The 23,239-nt window shown below is 42.1% G+C and overlaps 1 protein-coding gene across 1 annotated transcript; it reads right to left on the bottom strand.

Annotated features, from left to right (window-relative positions):
- Nucleotides 1-5,783: 5,783 nt before the first annotated feature.
- Nucleotides 5,784-21,749, bottom strand: ZNF233 (zinc finger protein 233). Its single transcript, XM_079907017.1, has 5 exons — nt 21,528-21,749; nt 13,390-13,451; nt 10,437-10,563; nt 9,808-9,903; nt 5,784-8,458 (listed from the first exon to the last, which is right to left on the bottom strand). Exons 2-5 carry the CDS (start codon nt 13,402-13,404, stop codon nt 6,657-6,659), a joined length of 2,040 nt encoding a protein of 679 aa, XP_079763143.1. The 5' UTR covers nt 13,405-13,451; nt 21,528-21,749; the 3' UTR covers nt 5,784-6,656.
- Between the last annotated feature and the right edge of the window lie 1,490 nt (nt 21,750-23,239).

Below are 23,239 nucleotides of genomic sequence, written 5' to 3'. Positions count from 1 at the left end.
TAAAGTGTCAAGCTCATGGAAGTCTGAGAAACTATTCCATACTGAAGGAGCCTAACCTGCTGTAATGACTAAACGCATTGTGTGATCCTAGATTGGATAATTTTGCTATAAAGGACATTGTTGGGGCAATTGATGAAATGTGAATGGAATATGTGGATTAGATGGTAGTAATGTACAAATATTAATCTCCTGATGTTGGTTGTTATAAAATGATTGTGTAGAAAATATCCATATTTGTAATAATATACACTGAAGTATCCAGTGGTGATGGGACATCATGATAGTCTCAGAGTTCAGGGAAGGAAAATCCTTTGTTACTTCACTTGTAACTTTTATGTAAGTTTGAAAATAATTGTTTCAAACATTTAAGGGGGGGATTGTAGAGTTACCTTCCTGTGTAATTATGAAATTAGCTTCTACTAAGACTTTTGTACTGGTTAGGATAGACTTGATACTTCAGATAACCCCTGAAATCTCAGTGTCTTAGTGCAAAAAAGATTTCTCACTCAAGTGATGTCCAGCAGAGGTCAGGCAGTCCTTCATCTTGTAGCTACATATATGGAACAGGTGGCACCCATAATTCATGGCTAGAGATCACTGTGGAAGAGGAAGGAGAGAATCACCTGGAATATTTTTATGGGCAATGCCAGGAAGTGGTGCACATAATTTTTGTCCTCACTCCATTGGCCAGAATTCAATCATATGGCTCCGATCCATATTGGAGGATGTGAACATAATCTCGTGTGCCTATAAAGAGAAAACAGTGTGTTGACCATATAGGAGTGTTTCTGTGATACTCTTAAAACATCACTTCGATAAACTTTCTCTCATGTGGTGGAGACTAATGAATTTAAGGGCCTGAACATTGATTAAAGTTCTCACCACATTTTATTTATTGTATGAATACACTCTCTGATAACTTGTATGACCTGACATTAGAAAAAGAACATTAGGTTATTTTTCTAATACGGTCTGTTTAATAAATCTGAAGACACACCCCAGTTACAATTTTCTTCCCGTGTAGAAGGTATGGTAGCAGTTTGAGCATTGACGATAGCCGTGGCTACAACCATCACATTTATGGATTTTGTTCTGCATAGATGGTTAATGACTGGGGAGACCAGAGGTATCTCTGGAATCCTTGACATGCATGATACCAATAGAGTCCATCAACAGTGTAGGAAAACTGATGTCTTCCAAGAGTGGAGTGCTAACTGTAGCCCTTCCTGTAGCACGACCTTCATGGATTGGACATAAATAAGTGTGCATGCTGTTTACTAATACTTGAGGTGCAAATGAGGCCCCTACTACACTGTGCTATATTGTCTGTTGGTCACATGGCATCATCACTTCTTTTTACGACTGGATCTGTTAAGGGCTCCTGTATTAAAAGAAAAGACAGGAACAGCATAGCTCAGAATCCCCTTCCCCAGATGTTTCTTGGTTATAGTTGGCCATTGAAAAGGCACTCACATGAGACTTAGGAAGCAGAGGAAGAAAAGGCATTATTCTCCGGAGGCAACTGCAGGAGGAATCGTGGACAGGCATGAGCTTCCAAGCATCCAAGTGAGCTTCTTAAGAATCATCTAGGGAATTCCCTGGTGATTCAGTGGTTAGGAGTCTGTGCTTTCACTGTTGAGGGCCCAGGGTCAATCCCTGGTCGGGGAGCTAATATCCCACAAGCCTCGCCGTCCGGCCAAAAAAAAAAAAAAAAAAGAGTCATCCATATTGATGCTGCTGTGAGTGCAACTGCTGTGTATGCTGAGCCACAGCTGTCATGCCAGCCAGGTGCAAAGGCAGCTTAGCTACTGAGGCTATTCTAGACGACAGCTTAGTTTCTTTTTCAGGCTCATTTCCTTTTGCTTTTTTGTTGAATGATTCCAATCATAAATAAAGCTTTTAATACTTAAAAAATTATATCACCCATATTGGTACCATAGACTGAGATAGCTTACGGGGCTCTCCGCATCTTCAGCAGCTTCAGAGAAATCCCTTGAGTATCACTCATGTTGCTGCTGTAGACTGAGATTCTTGAGACTGGCAGCAGCTTCTAAGAAAGCTCTTGAGAACCCAGTTTGGCGCTGCAGGCTGGTGTTGGCTTCCCTGATCAACGTTCCCTTAGCTCTTCTAAACGTGTGCGTGTCTCTTATTGCCTCTATTAAAAGCATTCATGCCTGCAGAAACTAACACAACGTTGTAAGTCCACTATACTCCAATAAGAATTATTACTGCATGGGAATTCCCTGGTGGTCCAGTGGTTAGGGTTCCGTGCTTCCACTGCTGGGGGCACGAGTTTGATCCCTGGTTGGGGAACTAAGATCTAGTATGCCATGCGGCAGGGCAAAAAAAAAAAAAATTATTACTCCCCGCCCCCCCTCCCCCCCGCAAAAAAAAAGCATTCATGCCTAGAATATACAGAGTGGCATCTGGTTCTCTATTGAACCCTGACAGGCCAAGTACTGACCATATGTATAGAATTTCTGTCCTGTGCAGACTCTGATGAGTAAGAAGGTCTGAACTATTATTCAAAAAAATAAACTCTTCACATGTATATGGTTTTCTTTTCCTCATGCACCTCGGATGAATAAGATGAGTTTCACATGAAGCCTTTAATATCTTTTTCCTATATATGGAAGCTTCTCTCCCATGTGGGTTCTGAGATGGACACGAAGATGTGAACTCCAAATAAGCCCTTACTCCACTCATCCCATTCATGGCTGTTTTCATTCTTATCACATTCATTATATTTACAGGATTCATCCCCTGAGAGAACACTCAGATGAGTGTGAAAACTCAGTTATATGCAAAATCCTTTCCACACACATAGCACTCGTAGGGCTTCTCCTTATGGACTCCAGTGAATATGAAGGTATTTGCTCTCTCTGAAGCTCTTTCCACTGCTATTCACAGTAAGTCCTCCCTCCTGAGTGAAAACTAAGTGGACTTGAGGAATATCGCTTGAACTGAACTTGAAGAAACACTTTCCAGTCTCACGGCATTTTAGGATTTCTCTCCAATGTTCACCCTCTAGTGGACACGATGGGAGTTCCTGTCAAATCCCTCTCCACATTCCTCACTTGTTTAGAATTTCTTTCCTATACCGCTGAAACACAAATAAGTGACCTAAAGCCAAATCTCTTACCATGCACACTATACCTGTAAAACTATTATTCCCATGTGAACTCAATGATGGCTGTAAGAGATGACTCCCTTCTAAAGCCCTTACCACATTTATACTGTTTTCTCCCTGAGAGAACAAATTGATGTCTGGGAATATATGAGCTAATCAAAATCATACCAACTATGTTCTCTGATCATAATGGAATCAAACTAGAAATTAAACTAAGAAGCAAAACAGAAAACTCTCCAAACATTTGGAAATGGAATGAAAATAAAAATACAACATATTAAAATCTAGGGGTGCTGAAAGGGAAATTCATGCCACTGAATGTTTACCTTAGTAAAGAGGAAAGGTCTCAAAACAATAGTCAAAATTCCACTCAGATAACTAGGAAAAGAGAAAAATAAATCAAAAGTAAGCACAAGAAAGGAAATAATAAAGAGCAGAAATAAATACAATTAAAAACATAAAAATAAAGGAAAATCTATGAAACAGAAAGCTGATTCTTTGAAAAGATCCATAAAATTGATAAGCTTCTAGCAAGACAAAGACATTACCAATATCAAGGATAAAATTGGGGATATGATTACAGATGTTGCAGCCAATAAAAACTTAATAAAGGACTTCTATGAACAACTCTATCCAGGTAAATTCAACAACTTAAGAGAAATAGACCAATTCTTTGAAAACCAAACTACCCAAATTCACCCAATATGAAATAATCTCAATAGTCCTATAACTATTGAAGAAATGTAATCCATAATTTTAAAACTTCCCAAAAAAGAAATCTCTAAGTCCAGACAGTTTCACTGGAGAATTCTACTAAACATTTGAAGAAGCATCAGCACCAATTATACACAATCTCTTCCAGAAAATAGAAGCCAATATTATCCTGATACCAAAATTAGAGACAGTACAAAAGAAAGGAAGAAAGAATGAAAGGAAGAAAGAAAGAAAGAAGCTTATTTAGTCTGTAACTAAGTGAAAACTTGAAGCAATCATAGAAATGTGACTGTTAATTATGTTAGGTGTGATAACAGCTTTCTGATCTTGTAAAAAATAGTCTATATTTAAGAGATGCCTATAGGTGTAAGAGATGCCATCAGGGATTTGCTTTAAATTATTTCAGCATGTAAGATAAAAAGGAAAAAGGGATAGATTAAGCAAATGTGGCAAAATCTTGACCATTGTTAAATTTGGGTGATGAATATATGGGGTCCATTGTATTTTCTCTTTTTGACTATTCTGGACGTTTTTCATAATTAAGAATTAAAATCTTGAATTTTTAAAGCCTGAATTTTACCAATACTGCCACTTGTATGAACTAGGGCAATGGTTTAACCCTTCCTCATGTTACAATGGGAATAATATCACTTACCTCACTGAGGCTTCAACATAGTAGGAATGGTGATCTTGAAGTATCTCTCAACAGATGTTAAGCTCTCTTTGTAAGAGTCACATCCCTTCTGAGAATGGACAAAATGTTTAACCAAGAAAGGAAATACTACTTTCTGGAATTTACTGAACTATCCCCCTTCTGGAAAAGGAGAAGGCAAATATGACAGAGAGCCCATAATACTAGGTTAGTGGGGATGAATGGAAAGCTGAATTCCCACTCCCCACCTCCCCACCTCACTCCCACCACCCACAGAGGTGAGGCAGTCCTAGGCAGTGCTCTAATGCCCCCTACTAGGCTGAATGGGGACAGCTGAACTTTCAGCAGCAAGGAGGTAGAGGCAGTTGGCCCTCTGCCACCCCCCCACCAGCGCCCCCACTCCCACACACACAGTGTCAAAAGGGCCCAGAAGGAAGGTGAACTTCCGTTCCCATTTGGACCTGTGTACTACACCTAAACAGGTGACTTCCTGACAAAAAAGATCAAATGGGATCCAAAGTCTTGCAACATTGTACCCCAAATATCCAGGATACAATAAAAAAAAATCACCCATCATACTAAGAACCAGAACAATCAGAACTTGAATGAGAAAAAAACAATCAACAGACATCAATACCAAGACAATTTAGATGTTGGGATTATCTGAAAAGGATTTTGAAGTAATTACATAATCCTCCTTTTTATCTCAGCTACTTTGAGTTGGGTTTTCTATTTCTTACAACTGAGAACATCCTAACGGTTATAAACATCCATGAGCTCCGGTAGCCCACCCCAGTGTATGGTGTTGGCCCTGGATTTCTGATGGTAACATGAAACTTGAGATACCATAGAACTTAAGCAACGAGTGTCCTGGAAGGTAAGGTCAAGAAAAAAAAAATGTGAACAACTAGGTCCTACAGTATAGCACAGGGAACTCTACTCAATATTCTGTAATAACCTATAAAGGAAAAGAATCTGAAAAAGAATATATATATATATATATATATATATATATATATACATATTATATATATATGAATTACTTTGTTGTGCAGTTGAAACTAACACAACATTGCAAATTAGCTATACTCAAAAAAAAACAACAAAGCAAAACAGCTGTGGGAAACTGTCCACTACCTCCAGTAAATATACACCTGAGTAAACGGTTCAAACAAGCAAACTTGAAAAATACAGAAGCATCTGAGAAGCATGGGGTGCTGTCCAAAACGCTCTGTGCCTTAACAGCTTAGTTCAACATCCAAAATGCATATTATAGTATGTTCTCCCTTCTTTGTAGACCCCTTGACAGGAAGCTTTATGGAATGAAAACCAAGTTTTTCTTTTTCCATTCAGTCTTTTTCTGTCACCAAAGACCCAACAAAAGAAAAATAGTGAAACTTACACTATACACAACTGATGGTACACTGTCCAGAGAAAGTCTTAAATGATGCGATAAAAAATCGAGCCCTTTACTGCTTGAAAAGTGGAACTGAGCAGGATAGGAGCCAATGGCAAAAATCTAACACTCAAATTGTAGACTGCATGATTTAACATATTTTTATTAAATTATCGTTTCCTTGAATTAATTTTTAAGGCTTCTTCCAAGAATCCTTTTCCTAGTACAATTTATCGTGACTACTTGGGATTGAGCTCACTAACATTTTCAAATGTTTGTCCTATTCCTCTCCTTCAAGTGAGACAAAGTCCAGGGCACCTGCTCTGTTTGGCACTGGTTCCAGGTCACGGTCATACAAGCAGTAAACAGACCTCCTGCCCCCATGGAGCTTACATTCTAGTGGACATGGATTTTGTCATGTCCATCATTATACTTTTCCTGAAGTCCTGACGGTACTTCTCATTTTTAAAGCTTCTCCCCCATGTAGATTCTACTGAATGTAAAGGTTCTGACTGAAACCTACTGCCCCATCCTTACAAGGTTTCTCTGCTGTGCATTCTCTTGAGAATTGTGACATTTTGGGCTCTTCTGGACACACTGGCCATACTCATACAACAAATAGGTCTCCTCCAATGGAATTCGGATGACTGTAAAAAAAAAGCAGCTCCCTCCTGAATGCTTAAAATACAACATTTTATAAATAGCCCCTGTTGTGGGCGTTTTCTGATGAAAATGAGAAGTCTAAATTCTGAAGAACACTTTTATCACACTCTGCGTGTACTGGATTGATCACCACTATGGACTCTCTGATGAACCTGAAGACATGAACTCTTGCTAAAGCCCTTACCACAGTCAAAACATTTGTAGGGTTTCTCTCCTGTATGGACCCTTTGATGGGCTTGAAGATGGGAGGTCTGACTGAAGCTCTTCCCACACATGCCACACTTATAGGGTTTCTCTCCCGTGTGGATCCTCTGATGAACGTGAAGGTACGAGTTCCAGATGAAGCCTTTCCCACATTCTTCACACTTGTAGGGTTTCTCCCCTGTATGGACTCTCTGATGGGCTTGAAGATGGGAGCTCCAACTGAAACCCTTCCCACACACATCGCACGTGTAGGGTTTCTCTCCAGTGTGGACCCGCTGGTGGTCTTGAAGATGTGAGCTCTGACTGAAGCCTTTCCCACATATGTCGCATCTATAGGGCTTCTCTCCTGTGTGGACTCTCTGATGGGCCTGAAGATGGGAAATCTGACTGAAATCCTTCCCACATGTGTCACATCTGTAGGGTTTCTCTCCTGTGTGGACTCTCTGATGGGCCTGAAGATGGGAATTCCGGCTGAAGCTCTTATTACACACATCACATTGGTAGGGCTTCTCGCCGGTGTGGATTCTCTGATGGGCTTGAAGGTTGGAGGCCTTACTGAAGTCTTTCCCACATACGTCGCATTTATATGGTTTTTCTCCAGTGTGAACTCTCTGAAGAGGACCAGAGCTCTGACTGAATATCCTGTCATATGCCTTCCATTTGGACGTTTTGTCTTGAGGGTAGGCTGTCTGAGGGGCTTGAATTTGTGATGTCTCATTGAAGCCTTTACCACACAGCTCACATTTCCAGGATTTCTCGCCAGTGTTTTCTACACAGTGACTGTTGAGGTCTAAGCTATGACTGGAGCCCTTCCCACACCTGCCACCCCTACACAGATTCTCCCCCGGGTGAATGGGCTCATGAGTGGGAAGGGAGGAGTTCTGATTGAAGCTCTCAGCAGCACACACCCCAGATCTGTAGGGTTTCTCCCCTGGGTTGACTCTCTGATGGGTCTCCGGATGTGAGCTCTGACCCAAGTCCACCCCACACTCATCATTCCCACTGCATTTCCCTCCTCTGTGAACACTGTAATGAATGTGAAACACTGAGTTATACGTGCTGCCCTTCCCACACTCACTACACACGTGGGGCTTCTCTCCTACACGCAACTGCTGATGAAGTTCAACATCATAGCCAAGGCTGACACCTTTTCCAGTCTCATCAGAGGTCTGCTCTCCTGAGTGGATGATACTATGCTGGGATATGTTCTTCACAAAGTCTTTTCCATGATTATTGTGGCCACAAGCCTTCTCACTTTTGTGTACTTCCTGATTGCCATGGTGATGAGAGATCCTTCTCATGACACAGTGATCACACTGACACAGTTTATCTTTTATGTCAATTTGCTGACACCTACTCTGATAATTCTGTGACTCTCTCAGATACATTTTTCTCCAGAAATCCCAGGATGTCTGAGTTGGAGACACTTGATTTTTGATACTTGTGGAACTCTCTCCTTGAAGCTTTCCTACATAGTTCTCATCTTCTGGAAGCTGAGTAGATTCTCCTGACCATGCCTCACAGGAGGAATCATCTTGTTTTGGCAACTTCTTGCCTTGCAGATTTATTATTGAGTCCTGAGTTCTGGTTAATTTACTTGTAAACTGTTCCCATATCTGCCAGCACATAAGGCCTTCATGTAAAAGCTGTCTTAATCCTGCTTCTTGAAGAGTCTCTATCTCATTTTGGTTCCCGTGTCCTGGAAGGATAAAGAGAATTCAGAGATGAAAGTGAGGACAAGTTCAGGGACAAAAAAATATTTCACAGGTCGACTGTGCTGGGAGACCCTATTCAACCAGTGGAGAGTTCAGCTGGACTCTGTCTTTGTTTTTTCATGCTTATGGAAACAGAGCTGGTAAGTAGTAGCCTCCTATTCACTACGTGTTAATGAGACTCATTTAGAACTAATGTACCGAGACTTATGTATGAGGTCAAAATTAGAAATACAGTGCTACCGAGCAGGGGACTTGCTCAGCAAAAGTGAAAAGAAAAGATTTGCAAAGGGAAACATCTCCTCTGTCCTGATAATGAACCCATGAGATGATAACTTTATTTCCTTAATTCAGCCATTATATGCACATGTTAATACATAAGCTAGATTTGAGAGAATTCCTCTTTATTTCAATGATGTCCTAATATATAATATTCAACTAGTGAACATTATAACTGGGAATAAAAACTAGAAAACTCATTCCCTTAACTGACACATCCTATGGGAGTAAAAAATCCTATGATAATTATTGCCACTTAATTTGGCTGAATTTTCTGATAAGCCTGAATGGCTAATATTATCTTCCAGGTTTTGTAGATATGAATCTGCAAATACCAAAAGTCGCTGTGGTAGCCAGCATCCAAGACAATCTCCAGGAGGTATCCACACCCTATTGAAGTCCCCTCCACAACCTTTCAGGATTGGCCTGCAAAGCCAACAGGATATGGCAGACGTGATGGTATGTCACTTCCAAGGTTATGTCATAAAAGACACTTTGATTTCTGCCTTCTACTCCCTTGGGTGTAACTAGCTTGGGGAAACCAGCTGCCACGTTTTGAGGACATTCAGGCAGCCCTAGGGAGAGACCTGTTTGGCAAAGAACTGAGGCCTCCTGCCAACAGCCAGGGAAGAACTGAGGCCTCCTGTCAACAACCCTGTGAATGAGCCCATCTTGGAAGCACATCCCTTGAGGCCCATCAAGCCTTCAGAGGATTGCAGCTCATGCAGACTCCTTGAGATCTTATGAGATCATGAGCCAGAACTACCCTGCTAAGCTGCCCCCAGATTCCTGACTCACAGAAACTATAATGCCTGTAGCTCTAAACTGCAAAGTTTAAGAACAATTTGTTATACAGCAATTGATGGCTAATACAAGTACCATAGAAATTAAAATTAGATTAGGCATTCATCAGAAGATTAACAGTGTTCTGAAATAATTCTTTCATCATACTGATATATTCTCCACTCATGAGCTGTCTGCAGGAGGAGTGGGCAGTGAGATCCACTTAGCACCATTCTCTGTGATCTGCAAGGACTCAGACCTGCATGGTTCTCACCTGAACACCCAGCTCCTTGGGCTTCTGGCTCCATCACCCAAAGCTTCTTTTTTCTCCCCAGCTGTAGTATCATATCTAATTTGAAAGGTAGATATCCTGTGAAAAAGAAATGGCACATGTGTGAGTACACTAAAGGCAAAATTTTTAGTTCCAATTCTCCAATCTTCATGCACTGTAAGTAGTATTTTTCCAAATTCTGATCATGACCTGTTGTAATAAATACCTCTTATGCTGTGATCTGGTAGACAAATACACAGATGTACATCACCGAATCGAGGAATCGAATGACTCGATCCTAACCACTATCTACTTTTATCACATCTCCTTTCCTGTCTTTAACTCACAATTTCTGTTGCACTATATGCAGTTCCTGACAAGAAGCTATGCTATTCCGTCCTATTTCATTAAATGCAATAATGACGCAATTTGCTAATTGACTTTAAAACCCCACCAAGATGTCGCAACTACAATTTGAGAAAATAGACAAGGTACAGATGAGATGTCCCACTGGGATGAGGAAATTCAGGGCCCCAGATTCAGGGAAGCATTTCAAGAGCCCCAAGTCTTAAACGTTTGAAACCAAGGCACTTCTGAGGGTTGACACTGAGTCACAGGGTGCCTGTCCTCACCCACTGAGACCAGGTTCCGGAAGTTCTCCAGCATCACGTCTTGGTACAGCTTCCTCTGAGTGGAGTCCAGCAGCCCCAGCTCCTCCTTGGTGAAGGTCACAGCCACGTCCTTGAAGGACACTGGCTCCTACGACATCAAGCACACACACAGCCTCAATTTTATGATCAGTGGCCACTGGGAGAGGGACGGCACTTAGTGGGTGGAGAGGGTGGGTGGGAAGTTGTTCTAGATCCTGGGGACCTTGAGTCTACCTTATGTAGTTTCCTCCTCTTCTCCAGTCCGCATGTCAATGCCACATGCTAAATACTGAAATATATTTATGATCATTGACTTTTTTTTTTTTTTTTGGCCATGCCTCGTGGCACGCAGGATGTAGGATCTTAGTTCCCTGACCAGGGATGGAACCTGTGCCCCCTGCAGTGGAAGTGCAGAATCCTAACCACTGGACTGCTGGGGAATTCCCTTATGATAGTTGCTTTAAAATCCTGATCAGATGGATGAAACTTGAAGACATTATGCTAAGTGAAGTCAGACAGTCACAAAAGGATTATGTGTATGATTCCACTTATATGAGATACCCAGAGTAGTCACATATATAGAGACAGGAAGTAAAGTGATGTTTGCAAGAGACTGGGGGGTGTGGGGGATAGGGAACTACTGTTTTAATGGGTATGAAATTCCACTTTGAGAAGATGAAAAAAGTTCTGGAGATGTGTGGTGGTGATGGTTGCACAACAGTGTGAATATACTTAATACCACTGAATTGTACACTTAAAAATAGTTTGAATGGTAAATTTTATGTTATGTATATATATATTTTGAAATTATTTTATTTTTGGCTGCACTGGGTCTTAGTTGTGGCACATGGGATCTTTAGTTGCGGCATGCAGGCTCTTACTTGCGGCATGCAGGTAGGATCTGCTTCCCCAACCAGGGATTGAACCCAGGACCCCTGCATTGGGAGCATGGAGTCTTACTCACTGGACCGCCAGGGAAGTCCCTGTTATGTATATTTTACCACAATAAAAGATGTCCATCAAGAGGTGAATGAATAACCAAATTGTGGTATATCCAGGCAATGAAATACTATGCAGCAATAAAAAGGAACAAACTATTGACCTGTATTCAAAAACATTCTGATGAACAAATGAAGCCAGACACAAGAAGAGCATATACTGTATAATTCCATTAATGTGAAACTCAAGAAACGATGAATCTGATCTGGAGTGACATAAAGTAAATCAGTTATTGCCTACAGCCAGGGATGTGGGATTGGGATTAACTGGGGCACCAGGTAACCTTTTTGGTGATGGAAATGATCTACGTCTAGATTGTGGCAGTGGTCATGTGCGTATGTATATTTGTCAAAATTGATCAAATATATTTTTATATATATATTACATGTAAATTTCACCTCAAAATGATTTTAAAAGACAAAATTAAGAAAACAAATCGACAAATCACAGAATGGAAAAAAATTACAGTACGTATATCTAACAAAGGACTTGAACTCACAAAACATGAAGAACTCCTCAATAATAAAAAGTAGAAGCCACATTTTTAAATGGGCAAATGACTTTAACAAACTTTTCATAAAGGATATGCCAATTGCAAAAACCCATGAAAAAGTATTCAACATCATGTATCATGAGGGAAATACAAATTACAGTCACGGTGAGAAGTCATTTCATTAGAATGACTAAAATAAAAAAGATCTACAACACCGAATGGCGGCAAAGAGGTAGAACAAACTGGAACTTTCATGCACCACTGATAAGTTGTTAAATGGTACAAGCACTGTGGAAAACAGTTTATATTCATCTACCACTTCTAGATGTTTACCCAAGAGATATGAAAACATATGTCCTCAAGACCTGCGCAGAATGCTCATGGGAGCTTTATGCATTAACAATTAAAAGCTGCAAACAACTCAAAGGTCCTTCAAAAGGATAAGCAAACTGATATATTCATAAAATGGAATATAATAAAAAAGGAATGAATTACTGACACCTGCAACAGCACAGATGAATCTCAAAAACTTTATGCGGGGTGAAAGAAGCCAGACACAAGAGTACATACACTATGATTTCACTGATTATATTTAATTTGAAAACAAGTAAATCTAGTGATATGATGACAGATCAGAACAGTAGATGCCTCCCGGGGGTAAGAAACTGTCTTGAAAGAGACATGAGAGAACTTTTTGGGGTAATGTAGGTAATGTAAATGTTCTATTTCTTGTTTTGTGTAGTGGGTTAATACAATTATACAACTTGCAAAATGGGGTATACAACTGTCATTGATCTATAATTTTTGTAAGTAAATTATATTCCATTTTTTAAAGCCCTATGCAAAAGTGTTATGAATCAAAGCAAAACTTAGTCAGAGGTACAGCAGTCTGTATGCTTAACTGTAGCGTCTGAAATGTTAGACAAAAAATAGAAAGCCTTCTCAGACAATACACAGAAGAATGCTGAGTCATAAAAACTCAAGTGTTAACATTAAGTGAAAAAATAAAATTGAAAATTACACATATACTGTGATCATAATTATATTAAGTATAACTGATTCACAAGCAGTGTAGTAGTTTGGGTTTTCAAAATTTCTTGATATCTATGGATTTCTGTACTCTTATTTTTGAAACGAAAATGATAAAATAAAACCAAAAATAAAAACTAAAACCAATAAAAAAGCAAGTACCTGGGAATTCCCTGGTGGTCCAGTGGTTAGAACTCAGCATTTTTACTGCAGTGGGCTCGGGTTTTATCCTTGGTCAGGGAACTAAGATCTCGCAAGCCACGCATGACACAGCCAAAAAAAAAAAAAAAAGGCAAGTACCTGGCATATAACAAACACATGTTTTCTTCCTTTATCCTTCCCATGGGAGACAAAAAGTACGTACCTAATCTTTGAGAAAAGAGATGTAATTTTAAGAGATAAAACTCAACTCACCTGGAACTTGATCATTTCCTCCAGCCCCTTCTGGGGAAGGGCAGAGTCCTGGGAAGACACAACTGGCAAAGGAGAAGGAAGCCATGAGACGTAGGTCCAAGCCCAAGTGGTGGCTCTGTGTGAATCACTAGCCCCCCAGCCATAGGCTCCTGTGCAGTGAACAATCTGCTCAAGTCTAAGCAGTGAGGCTCACACAAGAGTCCCTTGTGGTGGCTCCCAGGGTTCAGGGTCATCATTCTCGCCCTGGGTATCAGGGGAAATGAAAGGCAGTGGAATGTACCGGTATGAGAGTGCACTCTGGGGCCAACGGGTCTGGGGTCAATCCGGGTACTGCTACTGTGACATAATATACTGGTTTCGCCCCCAGCTCCTGACACGGGGCTCCTGAAATCCTCGTAATTTCCTGGTTGCTAGGAGTGTCTTTTGTTCTAATGAGGTAACTCTTGGGGGGGCTCCTGGATGGGGACTGGTCAGCAGAAAGGTCAAAGCTTGATTAGATGGCTTGGAATGTTCAGCCGCACCCCCTAGTGAGGAAGCCTCCATAAAATCCCAATAGTATGGGGTTCGCCTTATGTCATATCCTTTAACAAACTAGCAAATGTTAAGCGTTTCTTTGAGTTCTGTGAGCCGGACCAGCAAATAAGTGACTCCGAAGTGGAAGAGTCTTGCAAACCTCTGATTTGCAGCCAAGTCAGACAGAAGTTGTGGGTAACCTGGGGGCCTTCTACTTGCAAACGGCATCTGAAGTGGGGGAGGGCGATCTCGTGGGACTGAGCCCTTAACCTGTGGGATCTGAAGCTATCTCCAGGAAAAGAGTGTCTGAACTGAGCTAAGTTGTAGGGCACCCAGCTGGTAAAGTAGAATTAATTGCTCGGCGTGGGGAAAAACCCACCCACATCTGGTGTCAGAAACGTTGTGAAGGTGCTAGGAGTGTGAGAATAGAGAGGAACACAGGAGGAAGACTGAATTGTTCTTACGGAGCTACTAACGCTGCTTAAGTTAATTAACCTCCCTCTGCCTCAAATCTATCACCTGCAAAATGAGAACAGTGCTTCCTTACAGGATTGCTCAACTGTGCAAGTCAAACGTGTGAATAGATGGAAACTTATAACTGATTCCACTTCAGAAAAGCAGGTAAATATTATACATCACAAAACTGCTCTTGCAGTGGCTTCTCTTGTTGCGGAGCACGGGCTCTAGGCACGTGGGCTTCAGTAGTTGTGGCATGCAGGCTCAGTAGTTGTGGCTCGCAGGCTCAGTAGTTGTGGTGCATGGGCTTAGTTGCTCCGCGGCATGTGGGCTTTTCCTGGACCAGGGCTTGAACCCGTGTCCCCTGCATTGGCAGGCGGATTCTTAACCACTGTGCCACCAGGGAAGCACCAAGGAGTCTTTTTTAACATCCATATTTCACCTTTATCTCTGACAAGTCCATAGTTCTGATTACTTAATAATTTCTGGCCCTGTAATGATGATTCATTGATACCAGTATCTGGTTTTGTAAAAGGTATAAATACTTGTGAATTTTCTTCAAGCAGCCAGAAAAGTCTCAATGGCACACCCCCCTCAGCCATGCTGACTGTAGTAAAGAAAAACTTTTTTTTTTTTTTTTTGCTGTACGCGGGCCTCTCACTGTTGTGGCCTCTCCCGTTGCGGAGCACAGGCTCTGGACGCGCAGGCCCAGCGGCCATGGCTCAGGGGCCCAGCCGCTCCGCGGCATGTGGGATCTTCCCGGACCGGGGCACGAACCCATGTCCCCTGCATCGGCAGGTGGACTCTCAACCACTGCGCCACCAGGGAAGCCCAGAAAAACTATTTTAAAATATGACTGCTAGTTTTTTTTTTCATTTTAAACAAAAGTCCGACAGAATGTCTCAATGAACAATACTGTAGTGGCCATAACAGATCCTGACTTATAAGGGTGCTTTGGGGATTAACTGAGCAAGTCCAATAGCCCCGAACAGGCAAGTCCATCCAGACAGAAAGTAAATTAGTGGCTGCCAGGGGCTGAGAGGGCAGCAAGTGAGAAGTGACAGCTCAGGGGCATGGGGTTTCTTTTGGGGATGAGGAAAATGTTCTGGAATTAGCCTGTGGTGTTGGCTGTACAGCCTTGTGAATATACTAAAAACCAGTGGGTTGTACACTTTAAGGCTGCCTAAAGCATACTTTAGCATACTAAAGGGTGACTCTTATGATATGTGAATTACATCTCAAGATAAAAAATAGGGGGAAAAAGCCTTGGCTCAGTGCCTGGCACATAATACAAGCTCTCAGTAAGTGATGGTATGATGATTATTGCTCCCATTTAATGGATGAGGAAGCTGAGGATTCATGAGATTAAGTTACTGATAATCACAGAGCTGGTGAGGACTGACTAACCTGAAACCCAACTCTGACTCCGGAGCCCGTGCTCTTAATCCAGTCACTGTCTCTAATCACAAACACACAGAAGAGATGGGAGGGGTGTCCTTGGGGAGGAGAGAAAGGGGAGTTGGAGGGTACACACTCTGCTGAAAGTGACCTGCTGAGCGATATGGAGCCAGGGCATCAGGATTCTACCAACTCTTCTGACAGCTCTTTGCGTCTATTTCCACATCCAGACAACAGGGATAAGGAGAATATCGAGCTTATAGGGGTGACAAGAGGTTTCAGTGAATACGTGCGAATAAGCGTTAAACGTATGATAGCGCCTCGTGTTCGTGGGTCCTGCTGCTCTAGGCAGAAGCACTCCCGTAGGGATGAGAGCAATGTATCCGCTCCCCAAAGCTTGGAAGACAGATCATTCATAACCCCCAACTCCCTTGCGCTGGCCCTATATTTGCTGCACTCTCCTGCTCTGCTCTGCTCAGCAACACGGTTTTGCAAGCAGACCTGACATTTCGCCATATTTAGAAGGAGAAAGCAAGTGGGGTCTGGGGTGCCTGCCTCAGCTCTGCTCGCCTCTCACCCTTCAAATCCCAGTCCCCAGAAGTCTTCTATCGCCTGAGGGCGGTTGAGGGGATGGTGAGCGGTGAAGCATCTGTTTTACTTCTGAGATGATTAACACACTTTTTTAATCCCAGCGCCTAGAATATAATGAGTGCTCAAAACACATGGACTCAAAGGATGACCGAAGACACACTTTGTCGGGCAAGGATCAGAGGTTCCTCTGAGCTGTAAAATTCTGAGGCTGTTTCTGATTGGGAGGAGGAGAGGATGAATTGTATCTTCCAATTTTTTCCTCTGGGTTTCTTTTTTTTTTTGGCCATGCCACACGCCTTGCGGGATCTTAGTTCCCCACCAGGGATTGAACCTGTGCCCCGTGCAAGTGGAAGCGCGGAGTCCTAACTACTGGTTTTGCTCAAGCAACACTAAGGTCATTCTTAAAAGTAAAATACTCAAGAACTTCCCTGGTAGTCCAGCGGTTAAGACTCTGCTCTCCCAATGCAGGGGCCCCAGGTTCGATCCCTGGTCAGGGAACTAGATCCCGTGTACCGCAACTAAGACCCGGCACAGCCAAATAAATAAATAAAAAGTAAAATATTGATAAAAGGAATAATTATGGGCTCTGGATAAGGCAATTCCTATTTATTTATTTATTTTAAAACATTCATTCATTCAACATGATCAGGTATTTACTCAAATGTCACTGTCCTCAGAGTTCTTCCCTGGACATGCTTTATATACTTTAAATCCCCTGCCCCACCACTTCCCTTCTTCTCCAGTTCACTGCCCTTTTATATTTAGGGTCATCCCTCTCTATCTTATTAATGTACATCTTATTTTTTTTTTGTCCATGCCTCGCAGCATGTGGGATCTTAGTTCCCCGACCAGGGATCGATCCTGGGCTCCCTGCAGCAGAAGCACAGAGTCTTAACCACTGGACCAACAGGAAGGTCCCTAATGTACATTTTAGTTATTCATCTTGCTTATATCAATCCACATTTTTGCAGTGTAGGCCGCATTGTTTTAGTCTCTTTCTCCAGTGCCTAGAATAGTTCATGGCATGAAGCAGGCACTCAACACAGATTTGTTTAAAAAAAAAAAAAGGTGAATGACTGAGGGGACTTCCTTGGTGATCCAGGGGTTAGAACTCCATGCTTCCATTGCAGGAGGCGCGAGTTCGATCCCTGGTCAGGGAACTAAGGTTCTGTCTGCCACAAGGGGTGGCCAAAAAAAGGTGAATTACTGAATGAATAGTTGATAAAGATACATCCTGTATTATATTAGCTGAGCACTTCATTACTATTCACCAGGATCTTTCATTCATTCATTCAACAAATACTTACTGATTATCTAGCATGTACCAGGCACAGTTCTATATATTAAAGATACAGCAGTGGATAAAATCCCTGCTGTCATGAAGCTGATATTATAGTAGAGGATGGGTAATAAGCCAACCAACAGATAAGTATATAATGTGCTAGCCACTGGTAGACACTGCTAAGAAAAATACGGCAGGGAAAACAGGGATGAAGAGAGATGGGGAGGTGCTATTTTAGGAAGGACGGTTTCAATTCTAGTGCTGTAGTTCCTGGGTGAGTGACGTTGTACAGATCAATTAACCTCTTGTGCCTCATTTGTAATAACATGGGGATAATAACAGGGATATTTTGAGGAATGAATGAGTTAATACGTGAAGAGCACTGGAAACTCTGCCTGACTCGTAATAAGCTCCCAATAAACTCCACCAGGTTATTGTTATGACTTTGTGATGAATACAGAAATGGTGCATTACTCCTGGTTTGTTCTAAGTAAATTTGTTTTAGGACATGAAAAGCATTACCAATAACTATATATCAACTTGTAAATACTCTGAAAAGCTGTGGCTTCTGAGTATAGCCAAGAGTGAGTGAGATAAAGGAGAAGTAATACCTATGTGGATCGTTTTTATTGTTTTGTCACTTAATCCATTTTCAGGAATTCAAATAACCATCTCTCAAAGCTGCAGGCCCCTGTAGCCATCTGCCAACTGAACACCTGTACCAGCCACAAACACTTAACTGAATAACTTCTCTCTGTAAACCTTGTCACAGTGCTGGGCACACTAGAAAGAATACAACACAGTCCCCACAACATAGGAATCAAGACCGATTGGAAACCATGAGCAAATTAAATTCCAAATGAGAAACAAAATCCATAACCTTCTTTAACTGCAACTCTTTCAAGGGGGCCCCTAGCTTTCTCACTAGCCACCATTCTCCTAGTTACTATGTGAAAACTTTGGAACTGTTTAATGTCCTCTCTCTCTCTCTTGACCTCTATATATTTACGATAATCTAGTATAAATCCTCTTCACTCAAGGTCTGGATTTTGTATTAAAATACTCAAGCAAAAAAAAAAAAAAGGAGGGTGGATTATGTAAGATTGACAAACGGTATACAACAGTTGAAGGTTTGACAAGGGTTGATGGCTATGTGAGAATTCATTATATTATTTTCTGTACGTTTTTGCTAGAAAATGTTCATAATTACAAGTTACCAAATATAAAAGTACTACAAGTATGATAAAATTTTTGAGAAGCATAGAAAAACATATATACAAAGAAATAACTAAAGAGAAATACGTTAACATGTTTACAGTTATCTCTACATTCTGGATAATTATGGATAATTATTGGCTTTCTTCATCTATTTCTCGTATTTTCTATGAAGAGCACAAATTACTTCTATAATCAGAATATGAATGTAACATCATATAAAATTACAAGAAATTAATTAGGACTTCCCTGGTGGCGCAGTGGTTAAGAATCCGCCTGCCAATGCAGGAGACACAGGTTCAAGCCCTGGTCCGGGAAGATCCCACATGTCACGGAGCAACTAGGCCTGTGAGCCACAACTACTGAGCCTGCGCTCTAGAGCCCAAAAGCCACAACTACTGAGCCCATGTGCCACAACTACTGAAGCCCGTGCGCCTAGAGCCTGTGCTCCACAACAAGAGAAGCCACCACAGTGAGAAGCCTGCACACCGCAACGATGAGTAGCCCCTGCTCACTGCAACTAGGGAAAGTCTGCGCACAGCAACAAAGACCCAACACAGCCAAAAATAAATAAATACATAAATAAAGTAAATTAAAAAAATTAATTAAATGAGCACAGACTTCAGGTCCTCTAAGATCCTAAATTATTACAAAACGACCCTCCCTCCTTCATTCACAGGGGTTATTTACCATGTTAGAACTGAAGGAGAGTGTTACCCAACCGACATGCAGCAAAGCCAGTCTACTGACACCAGGTGGTGGTGAAGGAAAGTATAGCATTTACCGCAGGATGCCAAGCAAGGAGAACAGACAGTTCATGTTCAAAAGACACAAACTCTCTGATAGATTTCAGCGAAGGGTTTTTAAAGACAGTGTGAGGGAGGGGATCACAGGTGTGTGATCAGCTCATGCACAATTCTCTGACTGGCTGATGGTGAGGTAACAGGGTGCTGTTTTGGGAATCTCAATCATCAACCTGGTTCCAACACATCTGGGATCTACCCGCTGGTGGTCAGCATGCAGTTAACTTCCTCCACGTGGTGGGGGGTTTAGTATCTGCAAAACAACTCAAGGATGTGGCTCAGGGTATTATCTCTAGCCCTTGAGGAGGAACTAAAAGTCCTCCTTGACTTTGTTTTACAGCTAAACTATTATTTTTGTCTTGCTTGACTGTTTTCCTTTGTTTCTGCGTTTTCTCGCTTCTCTGACTAAATTTGCTCTTTGGAACTCAGGGAAGGCCTAGGAGACTAAAGCTTTTTTATAAACAAGAGGTGAGGGACACACGGTGGGTAGGGGAGGTCTGTCTCCAAGAAGGCCCCAGAGTGTCCCGCTCAGTTTCAAGAGTATGGCTTAAAGGTCAAGAACACAGGCTGCCTGGGTTCAAATTCCCAGTTCTGTCTCTTCTGTTGTTTGACTTTGAGAAAATTACTTAAATTCTTCACCTATCAGTGTTCTCATCTGTAAAACAGATAATAACCACATCTTTGTTATGAAGATTAAGCTAATTAATGCATATAAATGCTGTAAAAGAGTACCTGGCATTCACTATGTTAACAAATTATTATTACTCATTCATCAACACGTCTCATCCAACCGCCCATTTATTCTATAAACATTCGACATTTGCCCAGGAGTAAAAATCTGCTAATGAATGAAGGAAATCTGTTGCCCAACTGAGAGTAGAAATGACACAGCACGATAAATTCTCTCACTTTGGGACAATGTTGCCTGGAGTCATGCGTCATTCCCTCCTCTCTGCAACCTCTTTGAGAAATCAGGGTCGGGAAAGGAAAGATATCATAATCGTGTCTCAGGTCCAGGATCAATCACAGCGGCCATCCCCAGGCACCAGCTGGGGGTGAGACCCACTCCTTCCTTTAAAAAAGGTCGTGGGCGGTTTCCCTGGTGGCGCAGTGGTTGAGAGTCCGCCTGCCGATGCAGGGGACACGGGTTCGTGCCCAGGTCCGGGAAGATCCCACATGCCGCGGAGCGGCTGGGCCAGTGAGCCATGGCCGCTGAGCCTGCGCGTCCGGAGCCTGTGCTCCACAACGGGAGAGGCCACAACAGTGAGAGGCCCGCGTGCCGCAAATAAATAAATAAATAAATAAATAAGTAAAATTAAAAAGGTCGTGGGGTCATTAGGAATCCACGAAAAACCCCTCTTCCCGCAGGGGTCAGAGAAGAGCCAGTGGCTCTGCAGCTGCAGCTCAGAACCCACCGCGGGCTCACAGAGGCTTTCAAGGACTGAGCGCTTCTCGAAAGAAATAAAAGACTGAGAACGACCGACCGCCTTTTCGCAGGTGCCAGCGACCGGTTCTAAGCATTTTCACATCACGTAAATCTCACCACATGCCTACTAGGGAGGCCCTACTATTAACTCCACTTTGCAGACGAGAAATGGAAAAGTGAAATAACTACGAAGAGTACATCCCTAAGAGACCGCAGAGCGTGCAGAAAGTAGGGGAGGCGAGGGAAACCGAGCGTCCGGAGACTCTCAAACCCGGAGATCGCGATCCCTGCCCGCCTACAACTCGGGTACGCGCGAACAGCCCCAAACACCGAGGTGACGAAAACCGTCGCCCCTGCCCTGCACGGCTTCTATTCCCCAAGGGCGAGGGTGGCACCTGCGGATTCCACGCCCAGGCAGACTCGGAAGGGACTCGGGTTCTAGGCACTGACTCACCTCCCAGCAGGTACTGATGACCGCGGCCTCTCACTCCTGAAGCGGAAGGGCCCGGACTACACGCCGTTCCTGGACCACACTTCCCAGAATCCCTCAGCGGAACAAGGGCTACACCTCTTCCCTTCGAGAGCGGAAGTGGCTCTGACTACCCGGCGCTGCTGGACTACACTCCCCAGAATCCTCGGCAAAAGTAATGCCACGGGCTTCCCTCGCGGCGCAGTGGTTGAGAGTCCGCTTGCTCACGCAGGGAACATGGGTTCGTGCCCCGGTCCGGGAAGATCCCAAGTGCCGCGGAGCGGCTGGGCCCGTGAGCCATGGCCGCTGAGCCTGCGCGTCTGGAGCCTGTGCTCCGCAACGGGAGAGGCCACAACAGTGAGAGGCCCACATACCGACCAAAAAAAAAAAAAAAAAAAAAGTAATGCCACGTTTTTTTTGTTTGCTTTGTTTTGTTTTTAAATATAAGCCGGTTCAGTTCAGTCAGTTTGGAGACGCTATTAGCGCTTGATCTTTTTCTTTTCCTTCCTTCCTTCTCTTCTGGAGGGTTTTTTTGTTGTTGTTGTTGTTTTAATTACATTACTAATAAGTGCGACTGAAAAGTAAATGTGGCTGTATAGCAAAGAAAGGCGAAGAGAGGATCTCAAACTCGGTTTATTGCCTTCTTTACTCTCCTTGTGTAAACCCCTGACAATGTTTACCTGGCATGAGCTATTCATTCCAAGATGCTAAAGACTCAGGAGAAGGAAAAGTAACCTTTGATCAAGCCACAATATAAATAACGACTTTCCCACTTTTGTTGGTTTTAATTGCTCATTTTGAAATCTGGAGTTTTCCAGCAAACGAAAGAAGATGCATTAGCAAGAAGTGAAGGAATACTGTACTTTGAAAGAGAAAAGTCTAAAATACAGGCATACCTCGGAGATATCTGGTGTTAAGATTCCAGACCATTGCAATAAAGCAAATATCGAAATAAACTTGAGTTGTATGAATTTTTTAGTTTCCCACTGCATATAAGTTTACACTATAATGTAATCTAAGTGTGCAATTACATTATGTTAAATAATGTATACAACTTAACATAAAAATAATGCTGTTGGAAAAATGGCACCAGACTTGCTTGACACAGGTTTGCCACAAACCTTCAATTTGTAAAGTTACCATAACAAATAAAATCGCCATAAACACAATAGGAAAATAAGTAAATACAATAGAATGTTTTATTTTTCTTCAGGATGGTCTAAATCAATGAGCCACAATTATTCAAAACGTAGGTGCGTAAGTGGGGTATCCTGCTCAGATAACGGTAACAAATTCAACTTTTTTCAGCTTTATGAGGTATAATTGACAAGTAAAATTGTAATATATTTAAAGTATATGTGATGAATTGATATACATTGTGAAAGGACTCCCACAAGTGAATTAACACATTCATCACTTCACATAGCTAACTCTTTTGGAGGGAGAGGAGTGAGAACCTTTAATATCTACTCTCTTAGCAAATTTAAACTATACAATACTGCATCATCAACTGTAGTCACCATAGATTAGATCCTCAGACCTTGTTCATCTTAAAGCTGAAAGTTTGTACCCTTTTCATAACCAACCTCCCCCCATTCCCCAGGCAACAACCACCACCACACTACGTTTCTAAGTTTGACCTTTTTTCCCCCTTAGATTCCACATATAACTAATACCATGCATTATTTTTCTTTCTC

Source organism: Stenella coeruleoalba (assembly GCF_951394435.1).
Source record: "Stenella coeruleoalba genome assembly, chromosome: 20".
In the NCBI taxonomy this organism is placed as follows: domain Eukaryota; kingdom Metazoa; phylum Chordata; class Mammalia; order Artiodactyla; family Delphinidae; genus Stenella; species Stenella coeruleoalba.
Note: the sequence above shows the minus strand (reverse complement) of the source record. Positions and strands in the feature narration are given on the sequence as shown.